This window comes from Pelodiscus sinensis, chromosome 14 (assembly GCF_049634645.1).
Source record: "Pelodiscus sinensis isolate JC-2024 chromosome 14, ASM4963464v1, whole genome shotgun sequence".
In the NCBI taxonomy this organism is placed as follows: Eukaryota; Metazoa; Chordata; order Testudines; family Trionychidae; genus Pelodiscus; species Pelodiscus sinensis.
In genome coordinates this window covers 39,693,401-39,714,092 of record NC_134724.1, presented here as the reverse complement: position 1 = coordinate 39,714,092, position 20,692 = coordinate 39,693,401, and the positions used below count along the sequence as shown (strand labels likewise).

Genomic DNA, 20,692 nt, shown 5'->3' with positions numbered 1-20,692 from the left:
ATGTGCTTGTAGTGTTTTCTTTTTTCAAAATATGTGACTCTGCAATAGCCACTGCAGTTTCTGGTGTAGCCATATGGGAAGAAGAGATATGCCAGTGAGTAGAGGATTAATTTCAGTTGCTACCTTTGGCTAACTCAGTGTGTTAGGTGGGTAAGAGTGATTTGTTGCTTGATTATATGTAGTCTCATGAATGGGATGGGATTTTATTTCGACATGAGGGAATAAAGGATTTTTTTTCTGTTTAGGGACCAGCTGAAAAATCTGGAAGGAAATTGTCAGTTTGTTTTGAACTGAAACTGAATTTCATTAGTTCTCAGTGAAACAAAAAACTGGGGAAAATCCGTTTGTGTTTGACGTTTTGGGTTGTTTCTGAGGTGTGTTTAACCCTTTTCTTGGTTCTTTATATTTAGCTATGTTTCTAAATCAGGGCCCATTTCCATGTATAGGTTTTCTGGACCAGAAATATTGGGACAGGCTTTCCCATTACCCCAGGAATGTGCTTGGCCCACACACCAGCAAAATTATAAAGGGGCCTTTCCCCTTTTGCGAGGCTGAGGAGCTGTCACCGGAGGAAGTAATGTATCCCTGCTTACAATGCCCCAGTTAAAGTCCATCCTGAGCACTGTTCCTCTTCGGATCCCCTCTGCCACTTGCTCCTTTCATTAGCTTGTGAGTCTCCAGCCGGCTGGCAGCTGCAGGGCGAGTGACAGTTGGGGTCTCCCTTCGGGGGACCCCCCAGGAGCGGGAGGCAGGGCGGGATGATGGATGGCTGGGGGTGGGGAGTGGATGGCTGCTTGCGCCGCTGCTGCTGCCGAATCCCCCGGGAGGAGAGGTGGGGAGGGCGAGTGACAGTCCCACAGCCAGCGCCTCAGCCCGCCCGCTCACAAGGTGCCAGCGCCGGAGCCGAGAGCAGCCAGAGCCCGGGTCGCCCCTCCTGCCGCCTCCGACATGCCCAACTTCGCCGGCACCTGGAAAATGAAGAGCAGCGAGAACTTTGACGAGCTGCTGCGAGCGCTGGGTAAGGAGCGGGCTGCGGCGGGTCCCTCGGCAGCCGGGGCTCTGCGCTGGCGGTGCGGGGCCAGGTGCCCGCTGCCTTCTCCCCGCAGCACCAGACGCGCCCCCCGGAGAGCCCGCGGCAGCTCCAGGCGAGCCGATCGCCGCGGGCATGGCTCGGGGCGCAGCCTCCGCACCTGCCCCGGGCAAAGCCAGCGCGGCCCTGTAGCTCGCCCGCCTCGCCAGGGCAGAGCCGGCCCCCCTGCCCACAGCGCCGCGTGACCCAGGCCCAGCGCCCCCGGGCAAGGGGATGCAGCCCTGCTCGGCCCCGCTCTCCTGGGCGGTGCCCACGGGCCGCCAGCGCACCTGCCGCGAGCGGGGCCCGGCCCGCCGGCGAGTGGCTGCGTGAGGCTCTGCTCCCTTTGCCCAGGGGTCAACGCGATGCTCAGGAAGGTGGCAGTGGCAGCCGCGTCCAAGCCGCACGTGGAGATCCGCCAGGACGGGGACCAGTTCTACATCAAAACCTCCACCACAGTCCGCACCACGGAGATCAACTTCCAAGTAGGGGAGAGCTTCCAAGAGGAGACTGTGGATGGCCGAAAATGCAGGGTAAGGCGGAGTGGGTGAGTGTGTGTGTGAGCGTACAGAGCCTTGGCTGGTGGCGTGCTCCCAGCGAAACTCTACTCGGGTCCTGCTCTGGTGATGAGAGTGTTGTAAGAGGCTGAATAGGATACAGCAGACCAGAGGTCTGATCCAGCAACGAAACAGCTTCCCCTATGTCCTAGGAAAAGCCCGTTGCTCTCCCAGGTTGGATTTCTCCGAGATCTCTGCAGATACATTTCCACTGCTTGTATCTTGATGCATTGTGATGCTTAATTATGTGAGTGTAAACTTCCACAGCTGTCTATTCTGATTACACCACTTTCTTTGTTCAGTGTTCTCTCTGAGATGCCTCATCTGGTTGGGGTTTTTTTTTTTACACATTCTGCTGAGAAACTCTGGACCTGATGTTCCCATTGCTCTTTGCCTTTTATAGTCATTTGCACTTGTGCAAAGTGGGTGTACATTACTACATTCTGATTTAGTTACACCTACTTTGCATTGATATGAATACAAAAGGCATAAGGAAATAGAGAATTAGGACCTCTATGGTGGGAGGTGGGGGTTGTATGAAAAAGGTTCACAAAGGACCCGATTCTGATACCACAAGTAATTCCACACTGCTCATCAATGAAGGTGCTACTCAGTGTGAATGGTGGCATTGATATCAATGAAACAACTTTCAAAGTAAGGTGCAACGCAGTGCAAGTAAAGGATATCAGAACCATGCCCCAAACAAAGAATAATATTTAAAAAGGCAAAATAGAAGCAAAATATTTCTGATCATCCAGGACCAATTTCTGTGTTCATTTGCATTGACGAAAATCCAGAGTAATGTCATCAGGTTTAGTATAATTGTTATGGATTTAAACTGGTGTAACTGGGAGGCAGATCCTGGGAGATACTAAGCATCCTCAAATTGTTTTGAATCTCTAGGATTAACAAAATACATAGTTTAAAGGTTTATTCAAGAAATATCTCTTAGGCTTTGTTAATTTTTTTCTGTAAGGGAAAGTAAAACTGAATTTGATCATCCAGAATACGTAAGTATTTGACTCTATTTTAAATAGAAGTTTTTTGCTGTATCTGCAAAGACAATAATTATTGCTGTCTTCTTTGAAAACAGGCAAATTTGTAAAATTGAGTTTTGTGATGCAGTAATTTTTTTAAGTATGAAATTATGAGTAAATTATATTGCTGAGCTCACTATAAAATTGAGCTGTAACTATGATAAAGAGATGGACAGAAAAATGGCGTGTCATAATATTGTTTGCAATACCTGACAAAATAGCTGAATTTTTATAGATTCTGAAGCACTTTACAGGAAGAGGGATCTGACTTGATCTTTTTCACTGAAACAAGTAAAGAAGCACGATATTTGAAAAGAAAAGCATAACCTGTATAACAGTCATGTTGGTTTTAAAAGGCTATAATTTTGAAGGAAACATTTTTTTAAATAAAGGGAATAGCAAATGTTTATATTAAAAGATTTTCCTTTGGAAATTCAAAGGAGTGTTGACTTTATTTTTGTTTTATCATCACAGACTAATGAATGCTCCCCTTGTAAAGTGATTACTTGTACATTCATTATTGGGCATCCTTCTGCACAGCTGTTCCAATGCATGGTGGAATAATAATTTAGCTATAGGGAGAAAAGCAAGGGAGAGCCTGGACTTGCCTGATTGTTAAAACAATATGAAATTCCATGATTTCTTGCCCTGAAATAGCTTTATAGTAATAATTCTAAAGTGCTCTGAAAAAATATCTTAAGTGTATTTCAATTTCCAGGCCTCCTCCATCTTAATTTTAAAAAAACCTGAATGCATCCAAATTCTAGTATTATTACTGTTATTTAGCTGCTATGTATGCTGCTTGTTAGAAGCATCCATTGAACAAATAAGCAATCTGGAAAAGTGCCATATGGAATAAAGATTATGTGGCAAATATTGCATTATTTATTATTCCAAAATGTTACATTTGATTCTAGCTGCTTTTATGCCACGAGGTGGTAAATAACATGCCAGATCTTTATAAAGATGCTAAGTTATTACATATTAATCAAGTGAAGATTGTCACCAGTAAGATTTGTATGAGAATTAAAGGATTTATTTTGGACACTTGAAATAATCAAGTTACAATGAGAAATCAAATTTGCAATGATTCTTGTTTAAATGTATGGATCTCTAAAAGGGTCATTCACAACCTTCTTTTTGATTTTACCACTTTCTGTTTATATGCTTTTTTCCCTTGCTGTTATCTACCATGTGTTGCTCTTTTACAGCAGCAATTATTCTCTGAAGTGTTCATTGTTGTCTCTCTGCCTCATGCTGCCAGAGGCTATAATTAATGTTACTAATGGTTTTCTTGCCTGCAGAGTTTAGCCACTTGGGAGAATGAAAACAAGATCTATTGCAAACAAACTCTTATTGAGGGAGAGGGCCCTAAAACATATTGGACTCGGGAATTAGTTAACGATGAGCTGATTTTGGTAAGAACCTTTCACCCTTCCAGTGCATATATTGTACTAATAGGTTTGTTGCTGTGCAATTGGACTCTTAACTCTCCTAACTCTCTTCACTGCAATTCACACACAATGGCTTTTTTAAATGGTTACTCTCAAATAACTTACCAAATATATTATTTCTACTGTTTTAGCTGCCTCTAAACACTTAGTCATAAAATAACCATAATGGGCCAAATCCAGCTCTGTAAATGTAGAGTAATTCCAGAGGGTTGCAATTGTAGATTTTTATCAATCAGAACAGAAAACTGCTAGCTTTGATTTACCTGGAAAGGTATCCTTTTCCTCCTCTTTTTTTGCTTTGCGTGTAAAAAGTTGTATCTTATCACATGGTATGTAACAAAGTGGTGGCTGACATATACTGTTAGTACTATATAACCTCCCTCTAATAAGTAGGAACATATCACCCCATCCTCTGACACTTCTGAATCCCTGTTCATTTCTGAACTTTATTCAGAATTGCCCTGTTTTCAAGATTCTATGGGCTCACTCCTCCTTATCTACCCATGTCCAGATCCAATCTATCTGCTTTTTCAGTCCTTGCATTCCCTCTGTCCACTCCTATATAACACTCCAGACTCAGGCAGAAGAAGGTCACCAGTTCTGCCTCCAGTATCTGGAACTGGATCCTTCTACCTGAGCCAACAGGGCTGCATCCACACAGGATACACCAAAACCCATGGGCCAGCAGCTAACTATCAGCTGGTTTGGATTTACAGAGCTCATGCTGTGGGGCCAAAAATGCTGTGTAGATTTTCAAGCTCAAGATGGAGTATGAGCCTGGGGACCCTCCTTTCTCCCAGCAGGGGATAGTAGATGTACTCTCAGTCACATTCAGTCTATTAGTTTCTCCTGTAGTTATTATCGTGGTATTGACATTTCTTCTCTGAATCTTGCCTCAATGCCCAGACCTTCCACAACTGTAGCTGTAATCTGTACCTGACTAAAGATATTGTCACTTTAACCTGGTTACAAGTAGCACCATTAAGTTTGTGCCTTTCCCCCACCACAGCAGTTTGTACATCCAAAGCCACATTAAGTTATCTCATTCTACTCCTTCTTTTCTGAAAGGAAGAATTTTCCAGTGGTTAGAACACTAGTCTCCACTGTGGGAGATCCAGGGTTAGTTCCTGCTGTGCTACAGACATCCTGTGCAGCCCTGGGCAAATCACTTAGCCTCTCTATGCTTCAGTTACCTATCTATAAAATGGGGCTGCTAAGAATATTATGAGGATAAATACATTAAAATCTGTAAAGTACAGGCAGTCCCCGACTTACGCGGATCCGACTTATGTCGGATCCGCACTTACGAATGGGGCTTTTCTCGCCCCGGAGCTCACGGGCGGCGGGTCACCACCCGTGTCTTCCGGGGCGAGAAAAGCTTCTCCCGGTCTCCCTGGTCTGCTGGGGGGGGGGTCCAGCAAAGCCGCTGGACGCCCCCAGCAGACCAGGGACACCCGAGCAAAGCCGCGGCCTGGGCGGCTTTGCTCGTTTGCCCGGGAGCAAAGCCACCCAGGCGGCGGCTTTGCTCGGGTGTCCCTGGTCTGCTGGGGGGGTCCAGTGGCTTTGCTGGACCCCGCCAGCAGACCAGGGAGACAGGGAGCAAAGCCACAGAGCATGCCCGCAGGGGGACAGCTCAAGCGCACTTGGGCTATCCCGCTGCGGGCGTGCTCCGCGGCTTTGCTCCCCGTCTCCCTGGTCTGACCAGCAGACCAGGGAGATGGGGAGCAAAGCCTCGGAGCACGCCAGCAGTGGGACAGCCGCGGCGCGCCTGGACTGTCCCGCTGCCCGCGTGCTCTGCGGCTTTGCTCCGCGTCTCCCAGGTCAGCAGACCAGGGAGACGGAGCAAAGCCGTGGAGGACTTGGGCGGTCCGCCACCCCGGTCTCCCTGGTCTGCTGGGGGGGGGGGGTGCAGCTAGTGCCCCCCCCCCCTCCCAGCAGACCAGGCTTTTCTTGCCTACCCCTGGGGTAGAGCAGCTGGGGGCTGCCGGGTTGGTCCCACAGCGCCACTCAGGACCAACCCGGCAGCACCCCAGCTGCTCTGCCCCAGGCGTCCTGATTCAGCTGCTGCTGGTCAGTTTCAGCAGTGGCTGTATCAGGACGCCTGGGGCAGAGCAGCTGGGGTGCTGCTGGGTTGCTCCAGTAGCGCCAAGGAGCCGCGCTACTGGAGCAACCCAGCAGAACCCCAGCTGCTCTGCCCCAGGCGTCCCCAAGTCAGCCGCTGCTGAAACTGACCAGCGGCTGACTACAGGAAGCCCAAGGCAGAGTTGCTCTGCCCCGGGTTTCCTGGAATCAGCTGCTGATCAGTTTCAGCAGCAGCTGACTTGGGGACGCCTGGGTTTCTTAAGTTGAATCTGTATGTAAGTCAGAACTGGCGTCCAGATTCAGCCGCGGTTGAAACTGATCAGTTTCAGCAGCGGCTGACGCCAGTTCCGACTTACGTACAGATTCAACTTAAGAACAAACCTACAGTCTCTATCTTGTACGTAACCCGCGGACTGCCTGTACTCAGATTCTACAGCAGGGGTGGGCAAAAGGGCCTCCTCAGGCTGGATCCGGCGGCTGGATCCAGCCCGTGGAGGCCCTGCTACTTCCCCGCCCCCGGGCCAATTAGGGCCTGGGGTGGGGGAGCGGGCAAAGCCTCCTTCTGTCCTGCCAGGAGCATGAGGCACTTAGAAGCACCACACGCTACTCGCGGAGTGGGGGAGTGCAGAGGTGGTTTCGCGCACTCCCCCGCCTCCAGGCCTTATTTGGCCTAGGGGCAGGGGGCTGTGGGAAGTCTCCTCCCACACCAGGGGCATGGGTACATAAGGAGAACGTGGGGAGAGGGCAAAGGCGCTCCCTCACTCCCAGACCACTTATTATCTGGGGGTTGGGAACCAGGAAGTATCTTGTCCCTGACCCTTCCCATTCTATGTGGCCCAGAGCCACTTCAAAAATTTCTGAAGTGGCCCCCAGCAAAGAATTATTGCCACCCCTGTTCTACAGTTATGGGAGTCATATAAGTATCATTAAGTCTACATTGCACGTCTACACTGCACACTTATTTCAGAATAAGCTATTCTGGAAGAAATACTCGGAAATAGCTTATTTCAAAATAGTATGTCTACGCTTCAGGCTCACCTCAATTTAGAGACCCAGGAAGCACTAAGGAATAATTACTTTGAATGGCCCTGGGGAGGAGCTATTTCAAAATAGCAGCAGTGGAGCGTCCACACTATAGCTATTTCGAAATAACTATTTTGGAATAGGCGTTATTCCTCATGGAATGAGGTTTACAGAAGTCAGAATTAGCCATTCGTTACTTCAATATTATTTCAAAGTAATGGAATTGCTGTGCAGATGCTCACATTGTTATTTCAGAATAACAGCCCTTATTCCAAAATAGTGCTGCTGTGTAGATGCAGCCCTAGATAGAAAGACAGAATAGTGCCTCAGCCAGGGAATAAAGTGTCTGGAGAACATGCTGTCTGGGATGGAGGCAGTCAATTGACTTATAGCTCGCACAAAAATGGGGAGAGGATTTTTAGTCTAGAACACTGAGGCACTCTGCTCTTATGGAAGATACCAATACAACCTAACCTTCATGAACTGCAGGCACGAGCTCTGTTTTTTAAGGTCTCATCTGAAAGGGGGAAAATACCCTGATCTGAATGTTAATGCTATTATTTCAAACAGTGAGGAACAGTGCTCTCAGGAACAGCATGGTTGTTATTAGTGAAATCACACTGGTTTCCATAAATATGAGCACCCACATCATTGGTTTGTTCAGCCCTAGAAAGACTTTATGTTACTTTATGTTAGGAACCAGAAAGCTTTATCCGCTATTTCATGTCGTTTTTCTTTGGTTTTATTGATACAAGTGTCATTTTTCTCTCTCTCTAACAAAGCATTTATGGCTTTTGTTGTCTAAGCAACCTGATCGTGAGATGGCTACAAAACCAAGGCCAACTCTTCAGTACAAGCAGGAAATTGTATTGTAATGCTGTCACCTCCTGCACCCGTAACACAAACAGACCTAATTGGGAATGGAGAGTGAGGTTAGGGAATGCAAAATGGACTCATAGAAGGAACAATTGTACTCGGCTAGTCTAACCTCCTCTATAACCAGAGGCCATACTGCTTCCCAGAATTAATTCCTATTTCAATTAGAGCAGTGGTTTTCAATGTTTTTTATCATTTGTGGACCCCTACAATTTTTAATGGAGGTGCAGACCTCTTTGGAAATCTTAGTCTGCAGACCCCCTGGGGTCCACAGACTAGAACAGGGCTACTCAACACACGGCCCGTGGGCCTCATCCAGCCCACAGCCCGTTTGCAGCCCACGGTGTGGTTTGGGTTTATACGGGGCTCAACACACAGCCCGTGAGTGGGATCCTTTGAACATGGCCTCCACTGGGAACACGCTCCACAATGGTGAGGCATCTCCCAGGCAAGGTGAGCATTGAAAGACGCAAGCGGATGGGCTGGCTGGAACAGACAGGTACAGGGTGTCAGCGTTTCTAGCCTCCAGGGAGGAGGTGCCAGGAGCGCCAGGGTGTTTGTGTAAAAGAAGCTACTTGCATATATTTGCATATATATTTGCATTTATAGGCAACCACACTTAGCTGCAGCCCTCAGCATGTGCTATGAGTATCATTGTGGCCCCCGGGGCCTCTAAAGTTGAGTAGCCCTGGACTAGAGGTTAAATACCATTGAACTAAAGCATGTTTTTTGGGAAAACATCGAATCTTGATTTTAAAAGGTTTTCTCTCTTGAGGGTTTTTGCTTGGATCATGACTGGGAGTTGAAACTCACCCTGGTGTAATTTTCTGCATGCATCAGTTTACAGTTCCCCAGCTCTAAACTCCCTCCTCTTCAAGAAACACCTTCTCCTGTAACCCTTGCCATAGTTCCCCAGCCAGCTTACCTCTGCTGGAGGGAGCCTCACTCCTGTGCATCTTGGGGTCTCTGTAGCTGGGACAGCAGCCTTGCTCGGAGCAGAACCTGTGCTGTTGTGTATGAGCTCTGCAGGGCTGGTGTCTGATTGTCCAAGAAGAGACCATTGTGAGTTATTTCAGTTATTGCATGGGGGGGATGATTGCATCTGTGTTTTGTCTTCCCTAAAAATCATCTTTGCTCTTTGTTCATCTTCTGGGATAACTTGGGAAAGGTGTTTTTGGTATGTCAAGAATAAATCTTGTTTTTCTGTAGAGGCAGGATCAGGCCCATTTTGCAGAAAGGCATGTTAGTACTTTAACAAGAGATTTAAAGATGCTTTTTCTACTTTTATTTATAGTAATACCATTGGAAGTGTAGCAATGGAGCCTTCATATTTAATAGCATTATTATTCTCCATCACAGATTTGTTAGGATACTGATGCTCATAAATGTTAGGATGGGAGCAGGATAGGTAAAGAGGGTGTTAAGTCAGCTGCAGGTCCCACCAGTACTGATGGAGAGAGACAGAAAATATGGGACAATTTGCCCATTTTTAAGAAAAAGTCAGAACATCTGCAGGAGGGCTTAAACATGGGATTGTCCCTTTTAAAACTGGATTCTGGTCACCTTAAGACTAAACATCAGAACAATGCCTCTGCAGTTAAAAGTTTATTTCCAGTATGAATTTGTCCAGCTTCAACTTCCATTCACTGGATTTTTTGATATTGGGCTCTTCAAATAGCTTTCCCCCAGAAGGAACTTACAGACTGTGATCACATCACCCTTTCATCTTCTCTTTGTTAAGATAAGTAGATGGAGCTCCTGGAGTCTATCACTGTGTCACTAACATCGATTTCTGAATCCCTGCCTAAGCACTCTTAATTCAGACTAAGCTATTCAAAGATTGTGACTGTTTTCAAATATAAGCTTATTAGAGTCCAACGTCTCTTGCCAGTCCAATTATTTTTGAAAATCCTTGCTTCTTACAGTACAGTGCCCCCACCTTACAAGAATGGCCTACGTTCTTTGTTCCTAGATATATGGATTTACATTTGCCTGTATCAAAGTGTATATTGTTTGTTTGCTCCCAGTTTACCAGCCAAGCCAGATTGTTCTCTATCAGTGGACCTGTCCTCTGTATTATTCACCATTTATAATGCCCATCAAAGACAATGCTCAGTACTTCTCAAATTCAGACCACTTATTTGTGTGCCTACGTTTAGGGTGCCGAAGTCTGAAAATTGTTGACTGTGCAACTTGTCCAATGTCACACAGGAAGTGACAAAGGGAAAAATAGAAGCCAGGTCTCCTGGCTTGCAGTCCAATGGTCTAGCCAATGGCCAATTTTATCTCCTAACTTGTATTACTAAATTATGTATCAGTCAGTCATCTGTATTACAAATGGTATTGCAACTGGATGCATATTCAAATAATGCTTTAGGTGTCTCTAGTACTTAAACTTGTATAGATACTGGATTCTGGGCTTGATCTTGCTTTCATTGAAGCCATAGGAAAACTGCCATTGACTTTAGTGGGAGCAGCAATGCTTAATTTGTAATTAAAGAGGTGCTGGGGCTCAAGCAATCTTTTTTACTCTCATTACTAATGCAGCAAGCCCAGAGTTGCTGGAACTATGAACAGCCAAGCCTAGAGGTTCTGGGGCTCAGCCCTGGCACGGCCCTGCAAAAATTAAGCACTGGGGAGCCGATCCTCTACTTGAGTACTTTTTTAAAAAAAAGGAAGCATTAAACCTTTAAGTGGTTTGATTCTGTTCAAACCCCACTTTGGCACTCAGCTGTGCAGTCTCTCTCCCTCCCCAATCTGTGTTGGACCTGCCGTGTTTCATTTCAGAATCCAGAAATATCATTTAAAAAATGTTCAGTCATTCATCTATGCTGCACAGTTCACCAGTTCCATCAACTATGGCGTGGTTTTTCCAGGGAGAGGAAGGGGAATGGAAACCATGCTTCAGACTCCCACCAACTTCTGATCTCTGACCCTTGCTATAATTGATTCTGAGAATCCCTGTGTGACATGTGAACTGTGCAAAATGTAGTCTGACGCTGTTTTTTAGAGTCATGCTTCAGAAATCATCTATTATGTAGTATTCACAGTATAAAACATAGTAAACATTATAAGGGGCTGAGCAGTCATGAAGGAAGCAGCATCCAAAATACAGAAGATAAATCAGTCTAATTTGAACAGCAAACATTTGAAAGCAGCATCCTCTAATTCTGGGTCACTGCAGACCTTTTGTTTGCATGAGTGATTGACAGCTCATTAATGTCACAGAAAAAGTCCAACAGCAGCAAAAAAACAAAACAATAGAATCACAATTTGAGAGTAAGGGGGAAAGACCTACATTTTTAGATCTGCATATGAAACACATATGTTGGGTCACACTCTAATCCTGATTATACTGGTATAAATACAGAATAACTCCAGTGAATGGTGCTCTGGTGTAAATTAAATTAGAATACATAGACAGGGCCAGACTTCGATATTCTCAAGGTAAGAAATCTGAACTTTGACAAGTTCCCCTCTCGTTTCCCTTTTTGTTTACACATCCAATTTAACCCTTTACATCATTTTTTATTAAAAAGTATTTGAAAACCTTCCAAGGCTTCAATCTTAAAAAAACCCAAAGCCAAACACCCATCTGCCCTTGGTCCTGCTCAGGTTGCTCTGTCCCCAGCTGAGCCATCTCTCTGGTTGGGTTCCCTGAGCCCTGGTGCACAATGCATCTGTAGGGTTTAACCCCTTCCTACGTGCACTGTAGCTGGAGGCAACTGAGTTATGGCAGTGGCCAGCAGTAGCCTGGAGGTGTGAGCTGCCTTTTGACGCTGCACGGGAAGGAAAGGACAAGCTGCTTCTAGCCACACAGAGGAGGAGGGGGAAAGAGAAGCTCTGCAGACAGAGGCCAGGTCATCCCTTTCCTTCCCCTGCAGCGGGAAGCAACTCCTATCTCTTCCCTCCTGCACAGTGCTGAAAGGCTGCTACTGGGGGGCATGTGAGCTGTGTGTGCCTTCCCATGTGTTTTCTTGGGAAGACACCGCACCAGGGCCAGGAGAGGCAGATCCCACCCAGGGACCCAGCCAGCCATGGTGAACAGAGAGTTTTGAGCAGGGCGGGTCAACCCTCCCCCCATGTGAGAGGCTCAGAGTGTATGTGTGTCATGTCTCTCTGCATGAGCCCTAAAGCTTTAAAGGTAAGAACATAAATAAAAGGAGCCCAGCTATTCAATATTTCTTTTTAACAGGGGCTCAGTCAGCTCCTCATTAATGTGAATGGTTGTACTGTATAGGTTTGTTTGATTGCTATTGAACACACTTGACTAGGAGTAGTTTTACCAGGTGTCCCATGTTTAGCATAGGGAAATAAGGTCACTGTAGTTGATCTATGAATGACTGGGGTGGAATCTCCATCTCTTGCAGTTTAAAAATCAAAAAGGGATGTTTTATAAAAGATTTGCTCTAGTTTAAATAGGAATTGTGCTGGTGAAGTTGCACAGCCCACGTTATGCAGGAGGTCAGACTAAATGAGCATAGTGGTCCCTTCCAACCTAGGAGTCTATGTAAAAACTGGTTTACATGCAGACGTCTCTTGATTAAAGTACTGGGGACATGAGCTATTGTCCACTGATGTCAATGGGAGCCCATTAATTGACTCTGAAATGCACTGGATCAGGTCCCAGGTGAAACTGCAGAGTACGACCCATTCTGCCAGTAATCCAGGCCTGCAGCAAGCTATGGTCCAAGCAGCCTCATCACTACAGCAGGCCTGTGAAGCAAAGTCATGTGTAACTTCAAAGAAAGGGAGTGCAGCAAGTATGTCCTTCCAAGTTCCTCTGCTCAACAATATGTTTTAGTGACATTTCAGTAATAATGCTACTGTTTTAGTGCAGGCTTTTCAAAATTTTCCAACATGTGAGTTAACAATTTAAAGCCATACCTAAACCGTGGTCTGCACTAGGGAGTTATTTCAAAATAACAGGTGGAGTGTCCACAATACCAAATTTTGAAATAATGGGCTGGTTATTTTGAAATAATAACCCCTGCTTCCCAAAAGGAATAATGCTTATTTCAAAATAATTATATCAAAATAGCAGTAGTGTGGATGCTCCACTGCTGCTATTTTGAAATAACTACTCCCCAGAGTCATTCAAAGTAATTACTCCCCAAAGCTTCCTGGGGCTTTGAGTCAAGGTAGTGCGTTCACATTCTGGGAGCCTGACTTGGATTAATTTCAAGGCTTCCCTGTAGTGTGAACACACTATTTTGAAATAGTTATTTTGGGAGTTATTATTTCAAAATAAGTTATTTTGAAATAATTTTTTAGTGTAGACTTGCCCTAAATAAGTAGCTCTACTTTTAATGGGGCTGGAAATCAGGCCTATTATTTAGGTGGCTAACTTTAGGCACCTAAGTTTTAAAAATATGATTTTTACCTGTAAAATATAAAAGATCAAAGCTAAAAAATGCAATACACTCCTATAGCATCTATGAAGCCACATCATCTAGTCTGGCTCTTCAGAGAAGGAATAATTTATTTGAAAAGTGTTATCTCAATGGCACTTGATAGGTGACTATTGGCAATGAGTCTTGTAAATTCTGTGCAAACATGTGTTTGATCTCTTTGCATGTGTAGCTGGGGAAGAAGTCTATACTATTTTTGTCCCCTAACTCTTGCAGGAATCTGTGCACAGAGTCTGCTTTATTGTTTTTAATTTCTATGAGCATGATTTGTATTATAGAAGCACCTAGAGGCCTATTGTGTTGGCACTGTACAAACACAATAAAGTTGCTTCCTCGATATTATTATAATCAAAATAAAATGTCTTGAACCATCTCAGCTATAAAGCCCTTTGGGGGCACCATTCCGACACTCCTTTCTTTAGCATAGCTCCCGCTGAAGTTACTTGGCATATATGTATATTTTTGCAAATGTTATCAGGAAGCCATTCTAAGGTGGGGTAAATCTTTTGGTGTATGAATGAGTGATTCTGGAATTATATGGCAGTGGGAAACTGGATCCTTTAACTGTTCATCTCCAGACATTTAGGTTTTTTAAAGGGTATAAAGGTTTATATGAGAAGCTATTTATACAGACGAAAACGTTTTTCCCTCCTTGCTAACCCTCTACTTCCCCTTCCAAAAACCTATTAAATGGTCTTCCTCCTCATCGAAGACTACAGAATAAAAGCACTTCCAGCTTTTAGGCTGTACAGTCTTAAACTGATGACCAGCCAAAAAAAGCATTGGAAATTTATTTGTACTTTGAAAGTAAACCACAGCTAAATCTTCATAGCCCTTGATCTGAGCCTAATTGGTTAGCTTCAATGGAGCTAAATCAGTTTAAACCTCCTGAAGAACCTACCCCATAACTTGCTATATGTAGGCCTGAAAAATCTCCCAGTTCAGGTTACCAAGGGCATGTCTACATAGCAGGGCAAAAAGTCGAATTAAAATACGCAACTGCAGCTACGTGAGAGGCAACAGCACAGGGCAACAGGCAGCTGGTCTGTGAGGGGGGCTGTTTTTTAAACTGGCTCCCCTTGCGGACCAGCTCCTGCCTGGCCCCCATGCTTCTGCCTCTGATACAAAGGCAGCAGCACAGAGTGGCAGGGAGCTCCTCCGGAGTGGGGCCAGATCACACTGGCTGCCAGCCCGCCCCATCTCCACCGGGACTATAGAATAGTCGAGTAACCAATAAGAATTCATGAGGTTAATCGACTATTCAATTAAGTGATATTTAACATCCCTTGTCAAAGCAGTGCGGGGATACTTGGAAAAAGAGGATTTCATGTCTATTCTGTCAGCATCTTACATTCACAGGTTTTATATATGTAATATATATGGACCGGATCTTCAGCTGGTATAAATCAGCATTATTCCATTGACCTCCCTGGAGCTGCACTGATTTGAACCAGCTGAGAAACTGAGCATTTAAGCAGTTATTCTTGTACAAGCTAATCTGAATCCCAGCCTAAGCACCCTTACTTCAGACTAAGTCATTTAAAGATTGGGACTGTTTTCAAATATAAAAGTCTATTACAGTCCAAAGTCTCTTGCCAATCACAAATGCATGCCAAGAAACTGCAGAAAAATTATGAGGTTCTGGGCTATTTATCTCTATTGTCAAATTAATATACTCTTAAAATTGTATGTAATTTTTGCTTATTGCCTTTCTGCTGATTGATTTGTATTTCTTTTCAAGACTTTCGGTGCGGATGATGTTGTGTGCACAAGAATTTATGTAAGAGAATGAAGAACACCAATTGACTTGTCATCTAGGATGGAGTGGAGGATTTGGAAGCAGCTGTTGTGAGAAATCCTGCATAATTAATATCTGTGTGTACTGTTACTAATTCACCATTGTATGTGACCAAGTGAGGCATATCAGAATCCCTATCTGCTATTAGGTGTGTTTAGCTTTTGTTTTGATCCTTTTGACTCTTATGCCATCACTTTTCTGTCTGTTTTGTGTTTTGTAGTTACAAATTTGTATAGTTTGACCAGTTATTAAAAGTATTAGGCATAACTCACCACTGTTTTGTTAAGTATTTTTGATTGAAAGCCCAACAAGATCTCTATGGTAGGTCTGAGCTAATTGGGCACAGCCCCATATTTGGGGCAGTGAAGTGGCCTGCTGACTCTGGGAAGCACTGGAGGTGCTCTGCCTGGCTTCCATAGCTCCCCACTGTGTAAGGGTAGCCCACAAACTACTACCCCTTTTCAGAGATGCCGCATGCTCCCATAGAGCCATGGCTCAGCTTACTCTCTACCCCTCTATGCCCCTTTGGGGCACCCTGTGGGAACAATCTCTGTGCTGTTTTGAGTGGAGGGACTGCCACTCTGCCTCAATCCATGGCATGTGGGGATAGCTCTTACACAACATATGCACAAGATAGGTCAGTGGGAACTACCATTTTAACCAGGATTGGGCAATAATTTTTGCAAGGGGCCACTCCATAAATTTTGGAAAGTCGTCAGGGGCCAACTAGACCCCAGAAAGGATGGGACCTTAGGTGGAAGCAATGGAGCTGGAGACGAGAGAGAGAGAGAAGGAGACTGTGTATGTGTATGTATGTGACGAGAAGACTTTGTGACACAGATTGTGTGTGTGTGACTGAAACTTGGAGAGCATGCATGGCAATCGTGTGTGTGTACAGTGACTACGTGTGAGGGCAGAGAGATAGTGTGTGACATAGACTGTGTATGTGGCTCAGAGATTGTGTATGTGTGAGGCAGACACTAGGGATTTCACAGACTGTGGGGGTACGTCTACACTACAGCGCTAGTTCGAACTAACTTAGTTCGAATTAGTTAATTCGAACTAAGCTAGTTCGAACTAACGCATCTAGAACTAAAAACTAGTTCGAACTAGCGTTTTGCTAGTTCGAACTAGTAAGTCCACATTGAGTGGACTCTGAACAGGGCTTAAGGATGGCCGGAAGCAGTGCCGGCAGGGCATAAAAGGAGGACTTAGAGCATGGAGATACTGTCTCAGGCTAGCCGAGGGCTGCGCTTAAAGGGTCCCGACCCCCACCCCGGACACACAGTTCTAAGGGGTGCCCCGCTTGCAAAGAAGTTCTGGCTTGGAGTGCCCTGAGTGCCCACACTGGGCACATCACACCACTCGGCCATCAGCCCGGCTGCACTTGCCGCAGGCTGCCATCTGGGGAGAGGGAGTAATTGGGGGGCTGCAGGAGAGCTTCCACCCCCAGAAGCCCGCAGAGCCAGCCCAGTCCTCCCCATCGGGGGCTCGTACCCCATTCCTCCCTCACCTCCTTCCACTTGCCCTTCCCTAGCCCCCCTTCTTATTGATGTACAAAATAAAGATAACGTTTCTTCCAACATTGACTCTGTCTTTATTGAAAAAAACTGGGGGAGACTGGGAAAAGGAGGTGGGAGAGGGGAAGAGAAAGGCTGGGAGAGGGGAGGGCAACTAACATGATCAGGGGTTGGGAACAGGTCCCAGATGAAGAGAGGCTACAGAGACTGGGACTGTTCAGCTTAGAAAAGAGGAGACGGAGGGGGGACAGGATAGAGGTCTCTAAAAGCAGGGGTTGGGTGGAGAGGGTGCATTCAGAAAAGTTCTTCCTGAGTTCCCATAAAGAAGGACTAGAGGACACCAAAGGAAAGGAATGGGTAGCAGGCTTGAAACTAGTAAGAGAAAGTTGTTCTTCTTGACAAAGCAAATAGTTAACCTGTGGAACTCCTTGCTGCAGGAGGCTGTGAAGGCTACAACTAGAACAGAGTTTAAAGGGAAGTGAGATCAAGTCATGGAGGTTGGGTCCATGGAGTCCTATTAGCCAGAGGGTAGGAGTGGTGTCCCTGCCCAAAGTTTGTGGAAGGCTGGAGAGGGATGGCACGAGACAAATGGCTTGGTCATTGTCTTCGGTCCATCCCCTCCAGGGTCCCTAGGGTTGGCCGCTGTGGGCAGACAGGCTACTGGGCTAGATGGACCTTTGGTCTGACCCAGGACGGCCATTGTAAGCTCAGGGCTCAGTGTCGGGGGTCTCAGTGGACCCCCTTGATTTTCATGCACACCTGGTCCTGGGTGGCCAGGCTGGCAGCTCTCCTGCCCTAGACGGCCACTTTCCTGTGCCTAGTGCGGAGATCGTGGACGAGGTCCACGATGTCCGCACTAGCCCAGGAAGGTGCCCGCCTCTTGCGGTCCAGGGCAAGCTCCCGGGAGCCGCCAGCCTGGTCCCGGCAAGAGGGGGTGGGCTGGGGGGCATCGGGTGGGTGGCTCTGTGCCGTGCCAGGTGCAGGGTCTGCTAGCTGGGTGCTGGCAGGCTTGCACCTGGCACGGGCACCGTAGCCAGCCCGTGCCCCTTTAAGGGGTCCGGGGCCGGGAGGGGGGCATAGAGTTTCCCTGGTGTTGGCCAGAGTGGCCACCAGGGAAACCTGGGGAGGGCTAGCCTCCCACTAGTTCGAACTAAAGGGCTACACAGCCCTTAGTTCGAACTAGCTAGTTCGAACTAGGCGTTAGTCCTCGTAAAATGAGGTTTACCTAGTTCGAACTAAGCGCTCCGCTAGTTCGATTCAAATTCGAACTAGCGGAGCGCTAGTGTAGCGCATAGGAAAGTTAGTTCGAACTAACGTCCGTTAGTTCGAACTAACTTTGTAGTGTAGACATACCCTGGGTGTGGGTATGTGATACTGTGTGTCTGTGTGAGAGAGAGAGATAGAGAGAGAGAGAGAGACTGTGTGTGTATGTGACACAGAGACATTGTGACAAATACAGTATGGGTGTGCTTATACCTTCAGAAGGGAGCTTTTGACCCTATACTAGTGCGATGAACAAAATAAGCAATAGTGGCATTTTTTGTATTACTAGGGTGCTATGGCTCCTGCTTACTACACTCGCCAACCCCCCTCTCTCTGGAGGTAAGTGTCTGGCCAGGAGGAAGGGTGCAGGAGTGGGCGGGGGGCAGGGTGTCTGGCTGGGGGAGAGGGGACAGGAGTAGGCTGGGGGCGTGGGGTCTTGGTGGAAAGGTTGAGTGAGGGGCCTGAGGGTGCAGGGTCTCAGTGGAAGGGGACTGGGAGTGTGGGGTCTGGGCAGGGTGGTGACTGAAGGGGCTGGGAGTGCAGGGTCTCAGCTTGGGGAGATATGAGTGAACTCTCTACACACCACCAGCTGATGGTGGGAAAAGTGTGGTGCTGTGTGAGCAAGGACTGCAGCTGGTAGGACTATGGAGGAAGAGGCCAGTCAATGTGGAAGGGGGCTGAGGCCAGGGGGTGGGGGCAGGAGCTGGTGGTGGGTAACAAGAGAGGTTTCTACAGGCGTGTTAGCAATAAGAGGATGATCAGGGAGAGTGTGGGACCCTTACTGGATTAGGGAGGTAACATAGTGACAAATTAGGTGGAATAAGCTGAAATACTCAATGGCTACATCTAGATTGCATCCCTTTTTCGTAAAAGGGATGCAAATTAGACGTATCGCAATTGCTACTGAAGCAGGGATTTAAATCTCCCCCGCTTCGTTAGCATAAAAATGGCTGCCGCTTTTTTTCGGCACGGAGCTTTGCCGGAAAAAAGCGCCAGTCTAGACGCGGATCTTTCGGAAAATAAAGCCTGTTCCGAAAGATCCCCCAAGAGGGATAAGGGATCTTTCAGAAAAGGCTTTATTTTCCGAAAGAGCCGCATCTAGACTGGCGGTTTTTTCCAGCAAAGCTCCGTGCCGAAAAAAAGCGGCAGCCATTTTTATGCAAATGAAGCGGGGGGAGATTTAAATCCCCGTTTCAGTAGCAATTGCGATACGTCTAATTTGCATCCCTTTTACGAAAAAGGGATTCAATCTAGACATAGCCAGAGCTTTTTTTTGCCCCTGTCCTTGCAGACAAGGTCAGTTCCCATACTGCTGCACTTGGCAGAGCAGTATGGGGAGGAGGTGGGCAGCCATTGGTGGAGAAAGAACAGGTTAAGAACTATTTAGAAAAGCTAGACACACACAAATCCATGGGTCCGGATTTAATGCATCCGAAAGTACTGAGGGAGGTGGCAAATGTTATTGCAGAGCCTTTGGCCATTATCTTTGAAAACTTGTGAAATTACAGGAGAGGTCCCGGATGATTGGAGAAAGGCAAATGCAGTGCCCATCTTTAAAAAAGAGAAGGACAATCCAGGGAACCACAGACCAGTCAGCCTTACCTCAGTCCCCGGAAAAATCATGGGGGGAGAGGGGTCCTCAAGGAATCCATTTTGAAGCACCTGGAAGAGGGGAAAGTGATCAGGAATAGTCAACATGGATTCACCAAGGGCAAGTCATGCCTAACTAACCTGATTAGCTTCTGTGATGAGATAACTGGCTCTGTGGACTTGGGGAAGGTGGTGGATGCAATATACTTGTTTTTTAACAAAGATTTTGACACGGTCTCTCATAGTATGCTTGCCGGAAATTTAAAAAAGTATGAATGGACTATAAAGTGGATAGAAATCTGGCTAAATCATTGGGCTCTGGGGGCAGTGATCAATGGCTCAATGTCAGGTTGGCAGTCGGTTTCTAGCAGAGTACCCCAAGGATCAGTTCTAGGGCCAGTTTTGTTCAACATCTTTATTAATGGCCTGGATGAGGGGATGGATGTTTGCAGCAAGTTTGCAGATGACACTAAGATAGGGGGAGAGGTAGATACGTTGGAGAGTAGGGATAGGGTCCAGATTGACCTAGACAAATTGGAGGATTGGGCTAAAAGAAATCTGATGAGGTTCAACAAAGACAAGAGCAAAGTCCTGCACTTGGGACGGAAGAATCCCAAGCACTGTTACAGGCTGGGGACCAACTGGCTAAGCAGCAGTTCTGTAGAAAAGGACCTGGGGATTACAGTGGATGAGAAGCTGGATATGAGTCAACAGTGTGCCCTTGTAGCCAAGAGGATATTGCCATATTGGTGCTTTAGTAGGAACAGTGCCAGCATATCTAAGGAAGTGATTGTTTTCCTTTATTTGGCACTGGTGAGGCCACATCTGGATTATCAAGTCCAGTTCTGGGCCCCCATTACAGAAAGAATGTGGGCACATTGGAAAGAGTCCAGCGAAGGGCAACCAAAATGATTAGGGGGCTGGAGCACATGACTTACAAGGTGAGGCTGGGCGATTTGGGCTTATTTAGTCTACAGAAGAAAAGAGTGAGGGGGGATTTTGATAGCAGCCT

The 20,692-nt window shown here is 46.4% G+C and overlaps 1 protein-coding gene across 1 annotated transcript; it reads left to right on the top strand.

Moving 5' to 3' along the window:
• The first annotated feature begins 897 nt into the window (after positions 1–897).
• On the top strand, positions 898–15,571 carry CRABP1 (cellular retinoic acid binding protein 1). Its single transcript, NM_001286888.1, is given in 4 exon segments — positions 898–1,018; positions 1,424–1,602; positions 3,968–4,081; positions 15,251–15,571. Coding segments are annotated over 4 exon segments (414 nt in total). The 5' UTR covers positions 898–948; the 3' UTR covers positions 15,302–15,571.
• Positions 15,572–20,692: the final 5,121 nt, after the last annotated feature.